The sequence below is a fragment of the Parambassis ranga genome, chromosome 16 (genome assembly GCF_900634625.1).
Source record: "Parambassis ranga chromosome 16, fParRan2.1, whole genome shotgun sequence".
In the NCBI taxonomy this organism is placed as follows: domain Eukaryota; kingdom Metazoa; phylum Chordata; class Actinopteri; family Ambassidae; genus Parambassis; species Parambassis ranga.
Window position 1 is genome coordinate 4,475,795 of NC_041036.1, and position 14,493 is coordinate 4,490,287.

The window sequence follows — 14,493 nt, forward strand, 5'->3', positions numbered from 1 at the left end:
GTGTAAGGTATGCAGCTCTCAACACTACATCTACAACTGGTCGCCTTGACAACATGTAGAAATCTTGATAGAGGAGGGTCTGATTACACATCTGCAGCTACTAGTTCTGTCTTTTTAAACTTTATGCACATGAGAAGATCAGACAAAAAAAGTCAGTCACATCATGAAACTGAGTGCACTGAACTGGCATTGCAAAGATTTTGTTATCATTCTGAGATTTTTCAATTAGAACACAAAGTATGTAGAGCATTATTATGCAAACATACTCTACATGTGTTGTTAACATTGTGTCTTTTAACCCGTTTGCTAACACACATAGGCTGTGAGCTACCAAGGGCATCCAGATCACACTGAATGGACTGAAGTGATTACTGAACTTTCTGATGCGTGTGTGTGGTATAATGACCTATTCAGCCCTGTTCTACTCTGTAAATATCAACCATGTATCTGCGGCCAGCTTTTGTGCTTGCCTGTTGTGCTGGTATGGAAATGTGTGCTTATGTGCTGCGTTGCATGCATAAACACGATCAAAGGCTACCTGCTACAAATGACACCCTACTGATCATATACTCATCAATGGTGGTCACTGCTGTGACAGTAAAAAGCTAAATGTCACGCAGAATAAAAATTCACTCGTCAGACAAAAACCTTTGTTCTACATAGACACGCCAACTGTAAACATCTGCAGAGAATGCATTGTTTTAGAAAATAAGATAATCTGAATGGTGTTATCAGTCTTCTCCTCCTTCTGTACCCCCCCCTCCTTGTTCCTGCTGTCTTCCTGGTGCTGCAGTGGAAGGTGGGTAAGCTCATTACAGAGAAATAATTAAACATTGGTGCACAGCTGGTCGTCATCACTGAGAGCAACAGCCACCGCTTGATGCATTCTGTTTGTCCTCAGATAAGACCCACGGCCTTTAACCGCTTGGATGCAAGTTCCTGTTTAGCCCCGCTTGACACACAGCTCCAGCCATCCCCAGCCAGAAACTCTGATTCCTTTTCTTCTCTATTCTGGGTGGTACGATTGGAGCGAAAGGAGGGTAGTATAAGTGCGGGAAGGAGAGAGGTAAAGAGGGTATCATTCAATTTGTGTGGTTTGTGTCCACCATGTTTAGATGCCAGTTGTGTGCATCTCACACCAAATGTTGCCTGAGGACCTTGGCTCACAGATGGCTTGTCACATCTGTTGCAGATCCTAGTGGAAGATCTCCACAAAAACACTCGTGGATGAATAATGAGTTGCTTTCATGGACTGTCTGTATGTTCTATGTGAGCATTTATTGGTTTACCAATATTAAAAATAATACATAAATTAAAATACCCAGACAGCAGATGTGTTCTGTTACCAGCCGAACTACTGACGATGTTTTTGTAAAGTCTAAATGTTACAGGGATAACTCGCGTGCCAGCTCGTTTATTAGTATTTAGTCTGTATTACAAATACAGAACAAATACCAGTTATAATGTTTGACCCTTCAAACGGCAGAAAGCTAATAATGAACTACTGGTGGATTTAACAAACACAGCGCCTGTCTTTCCTCATCATTCAATTCTCAAATGCCACACTCTTGGCAAAACATGAGACCATGATATGGCTAGAGAGCTCTGAATCCCAACCAAAACCTCTCCACCACCTTCACCCTCTACCACCCCTCCCAAACTACCACCACCACCACCACCCTCCCACCACTCCCTCGATAAGATCATCATCTGTCGCTAGACTCTAGGGTCTGTTCCTGCACTCCACAGATACTTGGCAGACCAATGAATGTCCCTTTGTGTGGAGAGATCCTCCTCAGATAGCACCCAAGATGCTCCATGCTGGCATCTGTTTGTTTTTTTAAATGTGTGCATGTGTGTCCTGTCTTTCTTTTCTGTTATGGTGCAAAGAAATAGTGAACCCCCCCTCCCCCCCCATCAATAGCATACGACTGAATGCTAATGAGTTTCTCAGTGGCAGGATGCCAGCCTGCTATGATTTAAAGAATACATGGGTGTGGGCCATTGAGAGACAGAGAGGTGAACCACTTCTGTTTGAATGATATTATTAGATGTAATGAAACACTTTTCAACAGCCCCTGCAATTTTCTTCTTTCATTTCCCATTATGTTCCCAAAATCATCTTATTATACTGTGACAGTATCACATATACAACATATTCTGTGTTCGTTATAGATCTTGATGTGATATTTGCAGCTGTTACACCTAATGTTGTGTATGACAATCAAACAGTAACGCTATGTAGCTAATTTGTCTCGCAAGAAATATGCTTTGTCCACTATTATTTGCACATTTTAATACCCTTCTGTGTAAAACTCTACACCCTCCCAACAGGCATCACCTTATTTAGGACTTAAAAAATTCTTCCCCTCTACATTTTCAACCCGGTGACAAATTTCACTGTAATAGTTTCTATTAATGCACATTAAATGTAGATCTGGGTTTTCTTAATATAATTTCTGGCCTAAAGTGAGGTCCCTCTCTAATGGTCAGAAATGACAAATTACATCATCAACTCGCTACTGCAGGTTAAGATTTGTTAGAGCAATGGATCTGCTCGAGCTTTTTTCAACATGAATTTAACTTCTCTTAACTAGTTCAAAGAAGCAACTTCAAGGAAAAGAAATTGCCGGCAGCACTACTGACCTATCCAGTTATCTAGGTATATTAACAGTATGGGTGGATGCTGGAGGAAAACAAAGAACGACAGAGCGGAGACAACAGGGAAAAATGTGCTTGAGCTTCACACGGTGGACGATCCCTCTTGATTTCAAGCAGTGCCTTTGAATCAAAGCAAATAAATGACTGCTGTTCAAAGTTCAATAACCTGTGCGTGGCAATTCACAGATGTCCTACTGAAGCCCAGTCATCTCCGCTGATAGGCCGTGTTATAGAGCCAGCAAATGGGCTATAAATTAATATACCATGAGAGAAGCATATGGGGTGAAATGGAATGCACTGTATCGGTTCAACAAAAGGTGCCACATCTTTAAAGCAGATATGTGATATGAAATTTTACAGCTGAAGGAGAAATGTCACAGAGCTTTGATAAGAGAGCGATGAACTTTCTCCTCCTCCTACCCAAACTGCTATTATCGGGTCCTAGTGAGCAAAATGCATCATTTATAACCCACAGCCCACACTATTATCTCTGAGAAAGGCGCTTGTTTTAATATAGTGGGTGGACCCCCACCGTCAGCCGCGCCACCTCGTCTCCCTCTCCTCGCCCTCCTCCACCACCCCGTCGGCTCACCCTAACCCTGCCTAGACGTAGCTGCGTTTGGCCCTGAACAGCGGGGAGAACCGAGGAGGCCGTTCACTGAAGAGCAAGTTTCCAGGCAACCATATGAGTTTGGCCACCAGGAGGAGGAGGAGGAGAAGGAGGGAGGATGGAGTTCAGGGGGAGAAGGAGGAGAGAGAGGAGGAGGGGATTCACCCCTTCAGGTCAGGCTTGTTTTCAGGCGGTAGACGGCTTGGGGGGAAAGAGTTAAACAAGCCAAAGGGATTAGGGCATTTTAGCTGTGACACTCCACACTAGCTGAGCAGGGGGTTGGGGGTGGTTGTGGAGGTCCTTTAGATGGAAGACTCTGAGGCTCTTGCTGTTGAAAGGTGCAACAATGCATACCAAAGTGCTGTTTTTTATGCAGCTTTAAATACAGCAAGAAAAAGTTATTGGATGCACAGTCAGTGTCAAATTGTGTTTTTTAAAATATGAGCTATGCAGACTATGACAAAGTTAAGATTGTGGGTTTATTATTTTGAAGACATTTGTTTTCTGTTGCAGATTTATCCTTAGAACATACATACAGTTCTTCCAGGTTAGACATTGTGCAGGAGGTTATTCTTTGTAACATTTCATTGTCTTTAGTCACAGTAGTATCAATTTAGTGTAGCCAGGCTTGCTGTTTCTCCAAGTTTCCAGCCTCCATGCTAACCTGAGCTAACTAGCAGTGGACACAAATGTGTGTTGTCCAACATGGACATTCATATAGATACGAGGCTCAAACTAGTGTTTGAGCTGTGATTCAATTATGCCCAACTAACTTGTCGTGCTCAGGAATTTCTGCAATCCGATCTACTGTAATAGAGCAGCCCAGCTGCACACACACACACACACACACTCACACACAAGAAGTTGGTCCTGCTGTACATTATCAACTCGGAGGCTGTTGTTTGGTGTCATTGAACAATTGAAATATACCAGCTGTCAAGCGTTCTGTCTCATCGGAAGCCTGGCGAAGTTAGCAGCAGGCTGGATGACAACAATCTCTGAGGCATCCATCTTTAGTGAGGCGCGGCAATTTCTATTGATAGCATGTAAAGGGAGACAGCAAAACTTAAAGAATGGCTGTCCTCATGCAGAGATATCGTCGTATCGCTGACAACATCTAGAGGACACACACCACTCCTGCTGAAATCTGATTATTTTAAATGCTTTTCTTTAAAATTTCACAACCATCAAAAGGACATTACTCTACCTGAGTGTGTCAGGATGAATGAGTAATTGAAGGTATGTGCATTGGGAATGCATGTATTTGAGACAGATGGATAGCAAGACTTGAGCTGCAAAAAGAAGTTGCTGTTTTGTTTAGTCTTAGTAATAAATCCTGCACAACACAGCATGGCAAAAAAATAAAGGTGGAGCCGTGCCATGGAATATTTTAACAAACAAGTTTTTAGCAAGAAACTCAAGTATACATTGCTACCTTCTTGATATTCAGGGTTAATTTAGGAAGAGACTATTTTTAAAGTACTCCTGAATCTCCTCCCAAGTCAATTACCAGGCAGCAACTTCCCCTGGGTAACGGGGAATTCTGTTTTTTCCTGGGTGACCTAGTTGTCTTTTGTGAGTAGGTTTTAGCCGGAGCAGTTTGACAGTCAACAGATAAGATGGATTAAGCTTTTTTTTTTCATCCAGTTTTGATGTGAACAGCGTAAAAGCGGGTTAAATCATTGAGTTTCAGGAGTATTTTTAAATGCCTGGAGATAGTGCGATAAAGGAGCTAAACCTAAGACTTGGGCCGGGAAGGTCAAGGTCGCGGCTTTGGAGAGCAGCTACCCGGTGACGGGGGCCAGATTTCGTCTCTCTCGAAAGCGGGCTGAGCGCCGAAGCCGAGCCCACCTCTCATCACTCCCAGAAAAGATACACGAAAGGAGTGAAACAAAATCCAGCGAGAGCTCGACGGGCGGCATCAAAGAGCACTGCACCCCTGCCTTGTGTGGGTGCCTGTGTGTGTATAAGTAAGCACGTGTGTGTGAAGGTAGCAGTGGAGGGGGTGTTGTTTAGTTCCTGCTTTTGTGTGCATGCATGAATGAGATGTATGTGTGTGTGTGTGTGTGTGTGTGTGTGTGTGTGTGTGCTAACACTGTTAAATATAATTCCTCCATGAGCAACTAGCTCCATAATTATGTTTTGATTATTTGCGAGTACTAAAATAAAACGGCAATTAATCTGTTGATGTAAGACAGAAAATAGCAGTACTGCGTACATATTAAACAACCCAGTTTACAGAGCGATACAGCATTGAAACAAAATCAACCCCCCCCCTCCACCACCACCTCCACCTCCTTCTCCCACCTCCCCCGAACCTGATCTGAGGCGTGCTTAACATGCGCATAGGAGCTGACAGCCGTACAATCACGTGACACAACCCAGCCAATCCTGAATTCATTTAAATGTTTAAGCCGCGCAGTGATGAAGCCACTTGAGCAAAAGAAAAAAAAAAAAAAAAAGGTGAAGAGGCGACTGAAATAACAAACAAATCAGAAGGATGCAGCGGGTCAAACGACGCCTGTCCTTATCGCATGTCACATCTGGCCAACACTGAGAGCTTTTTGGTTGGAGACATTTCTGTGGGGACATATTTAGACACATTTTTGTGGACGTCTATTCCCTCACTGCTCCTCATGTCGGTGACAGGGGAGAGTAATCCTATACACAGGCTGCTATTGTGAAATGAGAAACTAGCCTCCTTCACTGCCAGAGACCAGATGCACCTCTCTCCCTCTCTCTCTCCCTCTCTCACTCTCTCTCTCTCTCTCTCTCTCTCTGTCCTAATCTGTAAACGACTTAAAGGAGCCTTATCTCCGGGCTCTTCTGCTTCATTTCATGCTTGATTTACTTTAATTTGTCTGATAGGGCACAAGGATTTGGAAATGGCCCATCTTTCGGTGGAAAATGTTCTGATTTTTCTCCGGCATTGTTATGTGGAGGTTTTTGACTTTTCTCTCCCCCTCTCTCTCCCTCTCTCACTCCTCCTCTTTCTCCATCTCCATCTCTCTTCCACTTTCCCTCTTCCTCTCTCTCTCTCTCTCTCTCCCCCTCTCTCATTCGCTCTCCATCTTCTCTCCTCTTTCTTTTGAAGGGAGGGGGGGTGGATCTTGCTCCAGTGCAACAGTCTGTTTGAGTGCATTTAGATTCGAGCTAACACAGCACAAACAAGTTTTCCATGAGGTGTGATTTTGTGATGGGCGACGGCAACACTGAAGTCGTGTTTGCCTTTCAGATCCACATTGGGTGCAGAGCAGCCGAGTGCTTCAAACCACAAAGATCTTATGTTTAAGTTAAGAGGCGACTGGCCCTCCAGTTTAGCAAGTGGGTGAGCGGCTGGCGCTGATAAAGTTGCTTCACAATGAGGGACAGGGACAAGCGACATGTCTACAGATGCCTCGAGTTCTTTTTCTGCTGGCGGAACTCAAGGACTCGCATGGCTGTCTGGCTGCTCCTGTCACCAAGACATTTTCCCCACTTCTATTTAGTGACTGAATGACAGTAGAGGCGGTGAGCTATGATTAGAGAGAAGCCCATATCTTACCAGATCCTGAATAATCTCCATCCCCTCCCACCAATGAGCAAGGCACGGAGGTGGCACAAAAAGCCAGAGAAAAAGAAAGAACGAAGAATGGCCAGAGCTGCCCTGTGTGTACAGAGATGTCATGTAGTTCCACTGGCCTCCTCTGCACACTCAATGTGGACACATTGAGGAGAGGCAAAAGAAAATTCATTCGCACTCAGTCAGTCTGACTAGTCTGAGCAGTAGTGGCTGTAATCAAAGAGAATTTTACATACAAAAAAAAAACTAGAGATAAAAAAAAACCAGCCAAAAGAAAGGGAGATCTGTATTAAACAATTAAACTCATTCACAACTGGTGGTTACATGATGATCTTTTACAAAACATTTCAATTTCCCATTCACAGTGGCACAGTGACATGAAACGTCACTCACTAACCCCGCCTCAACACAATGTGCACAAATAAATGGTTAACTACATGCACACATAAATGCACACAGAGGAAGAAAACAGGGAGACCATTGAAATTCATCTCACAGCCTGAATTTACTTAACTGCGGGTCTGCACGCGGTGATAAACGGAGTGATGATCCGGCAACACGTCTTTATCCATGCTTTGCTTTAATTAACGGCGGCTTGTTTGTTGAAAAGATGATTAATATGCCAATGAAAATTGCATAATTGAATACCACAACACTCGCACAATCAGGGAGGAACATGCCATTTTTTTATTAACTTTTCAGTATCATTATTATTACTATTATTTGCTATTTTAATTCACTTGACAAGCGGGCTCCACCTCCCCCACCAGCACCACCCCTAAACAGACAAAAAAAAAACAAAAAAAATGGTGAAATTGGCGTGACCAGTGGGCCAAGCTGGGCCCAGCTGTTCATCACCAATGGGAGGCCTTCACAGGCAGGGGAATTACTCTGATATCAATACCAATCAGTGTGAAGGCTATACATGAGTGTGTGTGTGTGAGAGAGAGAGAGAGAGGGGAAGAGGGGGCTTTTGGGGAAGCCTGAATGGGGCTGAGGGCATTCCTATGGCCAAATAATTCTAAGAGGACACCAAACTCAATGAAAGTAAAACTGCACACATGCATATGAAATGAAGAGCTATCTGAAGCACGGGCAACAAGATTTTTCAAAAAGCAAATTCATGCATGAAAAATAACTACAAACCAAAGTCGCTGGAATATTAGTTCTGTTTAAAAAAGGCCAAAAGAAAATGAAGAATTCCACATGCGAGTAAGTTTCAGTCGAGCAACCCAGAGTTTACCCAGTATTATATCCCCTAGCACAGCTTGCACAAGTGTCTCCATGTTAATGCTGAATACACACATCAAATATTCAACCAATTACAAATATACCTCTTAGGAAAAGGAAAAAAAAGAGAAGAAGTGTGGAGCTACAGCGCCTGGGAGGGTAAGCGCTGCAGAACAAACATATTCAGAGAGCTAAAGAAAGACGCGATGGGTGTCAAGTCCCTGAGGGCAGAAATACCACCACCAGCCGAGCTTTAAGACAGAAACACTTAGCAGTCTCTCTCTTTCTCATTCTCTGCCTTTCTTATTTTTTCTTTCTTTGGACTTCATGTGAAATAGTAATCGCAGAGAAAAGATGGCATTGTAAGTGGACGCAAATTCGGCTGAAATGTGGACAAAATGGTTGGAAGTGAATTATCTTATTAAGGCATTCTCAGGGTGCCACATCCCACGTATCCACACTAAACTATAACTGAATACAGTGACATCTTCCTCAGATGATAAGAACAGTGATTGCATTTTGCCCTATTTTAGATTATATAACTAACAACCATGAAGTTCCTCCATAAAGCCTCTTAGTATAGCGGATCAGTGACTAAATTTGCATCAAGGCGATGCAGCATAGGAGTACAGTGATTTGTCTAATCTCTTGTTGCATATTTCATCATCATAATCACACATTGTGAATTTGTGTGTGTGGTGGTGGTGGTGGTGGTGGTGGTGGGGGGGGGGTGTTTTCTCTGCACACAGGTGATGCCTACAGTGTGAAGCCTTCATCAACAATCTCTTCAGAAATAAATGTATTTGGAAAAAGGCGCACCATGTTTACACACAGTACTTTGATTGCAATTTAATTTTACATCACTCAGGGCCCAGAACTCACAGAAGAGCTGATGATGGACTTTCATCATCAGTATCAGCAATCTCAGTGTCATTCATGTTTTGTGAGACTTGTCAGAAGACTTTGAATAAACCCCTGGAGGAGCGAGATAAAACCTTCCTTTTCTGCGGGAGAATTGCCATGATGCACGTCCAAATTTCTTGATTACAAGACGAAGGAGGGAGGGAAAAAATAAAACCTTGAATGAAAGCCTGCGCTGAAAGTTTTCAGTTTGCTGATATAACAGTCAAGTGTGTCTATAAGTCTACTTAAAACGCTTAGGTATCAGTGGAGACAGCTGCGACACCCTCGTCTTATGATTCTGTCGAGACAGTACACTATCAAACCTTTCATACCGTTCCCAAGCTACATTTCCGGTGACAAAAGCTTTGCGAAAGCCTCCTGAAGGATTCATCTATATCCTAATATTTCCAATCCAATTTAACTGGAGCAGCCGGAGTGGTCTGAGCACTAGTTTACCAATCTTTGCTTTCCAAGACTCTGTGTGCTGAAGGCTTGAGGGGTTCAATCAATGGCGCTTTGATCTCGGCTGGAACCATAATTATTTAACATTGTTACAAGGATTTCTCTAATCCATCCTACCATTAAATCCCTTTTACACCCTCATCTTCTGCAGCCTAATCTGCATCTGGGTGCTCCGTTTGTCTCTCTCCCTCATTTCGGCTCGCCCCTCCTTCCTTTACGACATCCTGACTTTATAATGGACTTGGGTGTCAAGTTAGAAAATGCCTTGTTTACTGAGAGCAACCTGACTGAACTGTGCTGAAATGGACTGAGGGAATTTAAAAGTTTTTCCTTGGTGTTTGGAGTGAAGTTTGAGTTTACTTTCAGTTCAGACGAGGCCAAACGGTGAAAATATTGCGTATAAAAATCTGGACATTAAATGGAACCACTAAGATATACAGCGGACCCCATAAATATTATGGATCCATGTTCATTTTAGCATTGTTTTCTACAGATGAACTGAAGGAATGCTGAAGATCAGGTGACTGCTGCCCAAAAGGTTTAATCCCATCTGTTTATTTTGGTGATCACTTTGACTCCCAACAAAAAGGGCCCACTGTCCTTTTGCAAATATTTGCACGTCTGTGTTTCAGCACGATATAAATAGCAGCATGGGCAACCGCAAACATTTGTTGAGGCACCTGCCACAGCATCGTGGCCATCTGGTCCTCCAATTCTCCTAGCATGACATATGTGCATTAAACCTGAAATGGTTATTGTTTTTTTTTTCCTTTGGAGACTAGAAGAAGAAGGATTGGCCACAGACCCTTCTGGGTTGGCTGGAGTCAAAAATGAGACTCAAGACTTTTTACATCTGAGTGAAGCTGCGTTTTTCAGCGTGTGCATGTTTGATGTCCTGAAAGGGGAATAAAGGGGGTGGATGAAAATGTTTTTCAGGGCAGTGTGTGTTTGTGTGTGTGTGGTGGGGTGGTGGTGGTGGAGGGGGGGGGATCTCTTTGCTAGTGCTCCGTCTGTGTCAGGTAGATTCTCAGATGGCCACTCCTTCAGATGACCCCTGCCTCGCCCTGGCTGATGCCCAGCTGGCATCAAGAGCTGTGCAAGCTGGGCCATGCCGGCCATCGGGGACAGCCAAGAGAAGAGATTTGTGGACAAGGTGATCACATCACTTCTGTTACCACTCTGTCACCCTCATCTACTCCTTATAAGTGTGTTGGGGTAATGATCTTACACCATTCAAAGACACAGCAAAGCAAAGGATGCACTTCAATAAATAAACAAAGCTGTTTGACAGACTAAACCGTTTTCAGTGGGAGTCATCACAATTACAGCACTCCTAACGAACCCTGGATTTCCAAGACTTTCAGAAGGAGGTGTGGTTTACAAGAACAATCATTTAGATAAGGCTGAGAACAAGTTCATTAGCAGAGTTAGCTAGCTAACACACACCATTCCCAATTAGCCTAGAGGAGAGCAAGTGGGAGAGAATAAGAGAGACAGAGTCAGATTCCTATCACTACCAGTCCATGAAAATGAATAGAATAGCATGACACGCTATCGCTGAAATCAGCGGCTGATTGCGAAACACCCGTGACGAGAAATGAACATGAGACAGAAGATCAGCGTGCAGATTTTGCTTAAGGACATACTTGTAGAGACGAGGGGAGAGAAAGGGAACTTGCTGGGTGTTCCACATCAGAGACCCAGCACTCTGAACAACAGAGAAGAGCCAGCTATCAGATTAATAGTGAGTCATTCAGTGTGGTTCTCCGCTGTTCCAGAGAGAAAGACAATCACAGAACAGGGGGGGCAATCATGGACAGCACTTGACATGAGTTACTAAAGTGGAGATGAAATGCGGGGACAAAAAAAAGTTCAATTACAGGATGTAGATTGTAAAGGCTTTTGTTGTTACTCAGCAAAAGGGAAATGGTATGAAGGTGCTTCAATAGAATCACCAAAGCAGGTGGGCATGTTCCGAGTTAGCCCACCTCATTAAAAGGCTTCACTCTCTTTTTATGCAACGGCCATTACACACCCTATTCAGATGCACACACGCAGTGATTAAAAATTATCTGTTGGTGATCATAATCACAGCTGCTTAAACTTAAGCCAAAGAATAACAAAGAACTTTTGAATGCTGAACTATCTGAACATTTACAAAGAGATTAAAGGGTAGACAGTCTCAAACTAAATAAATTTGCTTTTAATCGCTTTGAACAGGAAGTCATGTCATTTCAAATGTTCCTATCTGATTGTCTGATTCCCCTCTTTATTCAAATTATAACATGCCCATCTGACTTTTTCAGCACAATGGGAAAAATTAAAAAGGGAAATGACCTTTCATGGCAGCCATGATGAGAGAGTGAATGGCATTATTATGCACCAAGATTAATTTCTGCCCACTCTATGCTGCCCATTGAGAAAACACAGGAGGGGCACGAAAGCCTCGGTATAAGTCACCCGCTAATTAGTCTGTATATCATAGAGATGTCAAAAACAAGCGCGGTGAGTTGGTAACAAGTTGATTATGAAGTGATAGTCTGGCTGCAAAACACACTCACACACACACACACATCAAAGTGTGCTTCTTTAAGTTGGATGCAGCCAGGGTTGTAATACAGCCGAGATTAGGACTCAGTGTCCAAGCCTTCTGATAACTTGGAACCACTCATGCTGTGGTTTAGCAAAACATGAAATGGGCATCATGTCTCACATCACCTCCTCTGCTGTTCAGCCATCCTCCCTGTATGCAAGAAACTCTTTACTTCCATAAAACTCATCCCTTCCTCCCTCCCTCTCTCTCTCTCTCTCTCTCTCTCTTCTGCTTGTCCAGCAGTGTGTTTCTGAGCTTTTAATTCTCATTCTGATAGCTAAGTAGAAGCGGGAAGCATAATTACAGTCAGTCATACATCTAGTCATGCTACATCCATCCCTTCTTTTCAAAGCAGTATTTTTAAGCTCAGCATTTTCTCGCCCAAAAGGGCCTTTTTCCTGCATGTGATGCCTTCTTTTTGTCATGGCCCCCTTAGTTCTGAGCTGACCCCCTCAGCCCTGTCTCCTGACTGATCACAGTGATGGTTTATTACTGTCGTCCCAGCGCCTCTTATCTTTAGCCAGCAATGCTCATTTCCTTCCCCAGATTTAAATGCAAATGTGAAATTTAATGATAAATGCATTATCTGATAGGTGTGATAACACTGATTCACTGTCAGTATAAAATACACACCCCGGGGGGCTTCCAGCTAGCAAGCACAACTTGCCCAAATCCACTTTTTTCCCCCCGCTCTCTCTCTCTCCCTCTCTCCCTTTCCTTTTTTTAAACGCATGTACCTGCAATAAATTCTTGAGGTCATTTTGTGCATTAGGAAGAATCATATTTTGTGTGTTCAGCAGTGTGGGTGCAGGCTGTTGCTGAGCAGTAATTGCTGTGCAACTATCTTGTTCAATGTATTATCCATCAATTTGATAAAGTTACTTTAAGTAAAAGGGCAAAACAGGATAACAAATGTGTGCGGCAACACTTCAGAAAAGCAACATTTTAGGATTCTTTTATAAATGTAATTTCATTTACCCTTAACTTAATGATGGCTTTACATACTTTTAAGGTGGCATGCAGACTCCTGAAGCATTAAAGCCTTCATCTCTGTTTAAAGACCAAATCAATATCTTTTCTTCACATCTATTCCAGTTAAGCGGTAATATCTTTATGAGTCTGTCAGACTCTCTAGCAAAGATAATATTGTTTTCTTACTTGGACCGTCCCATTCCTCTGGTCCTACAGCAGGATGCCTGCTCTTCTCACCCTGAACATCCATCTCCGACTCCCCTGCTTCTCGGTTGCCATCTTCCTCTCCTGTAAGGCATAAAAAAATGAAGTCAAACGAGACTGAAACTGACCAAATTTAATGTTCAGACACCCAATTTAATGAAGTGTTGCATTATGGACCTTTCAAAGGGTAGACTCATATGCACTTTGGACATTATCCCAGCAAAAATCATTTAGTTTTTATCACTCTTTCCTGTAATATTTGAGTGCAGGCTACAATGTGAAGTCTTTGTGTGTAAACATAGTTTTGTGCATGTGCAGCTGCACACTTCTATGTAAAAGGAGTTCCCATGAGTGCTTACAGGAACAGGAGGAAGCCCCATGGAACAGGAAGGAAAGCAATGTGTGGGAGAGTGGTGGCTATTTATTACCGTTTGATCTATTGTGGAGCGAGCTAGAATGTGTGTTATAGGATGTAGGGCTGATTTACAGTCTTGGTGCTCACACAGACCATGCTAAGGGATATTTGGGTATCGCTCTCCAGGATGTAAGTGCTTAAAGACCTTGTTAAACAGACTCCGCCTCCCGAGTATGTAGCAGTAACGCTATATGACGGGAACTACCGGTGAGCCCCTCTTAGATGTACTTACTGTAAAAGAAAATCTTTTTTTGCATGTCTACAGTACAGTAAGCATGGTTTGTACTCAAAGTTTATAGGCACATAAATCAGTGCTTAGTAGGTGCCCCTAGTGTGGTGCTCCAAATAAATCCAATGTGGCTGACACAGTGGTTGCACAGAGTGTCTTTCCAAACTCAGTAAGTGAGAGCAAACCTGCTCGGGGCATGTAGTGGAGCTTGATGGCTTTGGAGGAACATTTCTCTCACTTTTGTCACAGAATCTTTTTCATCCCTTTGATGTTTTAAACCCAATAGTGAACGGTCAAGGACAGGCCAGGATTACTACAATGGATTACTACACTTCATACACTCTACAAGGGAAAAAAAGGAAAGATATGTAGATTCAAGGATAACAAAGACAATATATCATTAGGATGCAGCACATATTAAACGCACATATATCACAGAATATGATAGAGCATATGCTTGTTTACCACATCTGTATCTGATTTCCACCCCCACAGCTTGAAAAAAAAAAAAAAAAAAAAAACATTTCAGAGTCTTAGTTATCACACTCCCGGTGACAACTGCCACGGGACACACACTACTTCACTCCGGCGCCGTCCATCCTCAGTTAGGTTAATCTCCAGATCAACCACACACACCATGCTTGTTTAGCTT

General features: G+C 43.0%; 1 protein-coding gene across 2 annotated transcripts in view; it reads right to left on the bottom strand.

Annotated features, from left to right (window-relative positions):
- The window catches only part of zfpm2a (zinc finger protein, FOG family member 2a), a 108,235-nt gene that overhangs the window by 58,148 nt on the left and 35,594 nt on the right, over nt 1–14,493 (bottom strand). For both annotated transcript variants that reach the window (XM_028426436.1, XM_028426437.1), the window contains exon 3: nt 13,180–13,281. In XM_028426436.1, coding sequence (XP_028282237.1) covers nt 13,180–13,281 — 102 coding nt within the window. The remainder of the gene's footprint in view (nt 1–13,179; nt 13,282–14,493) is intronic.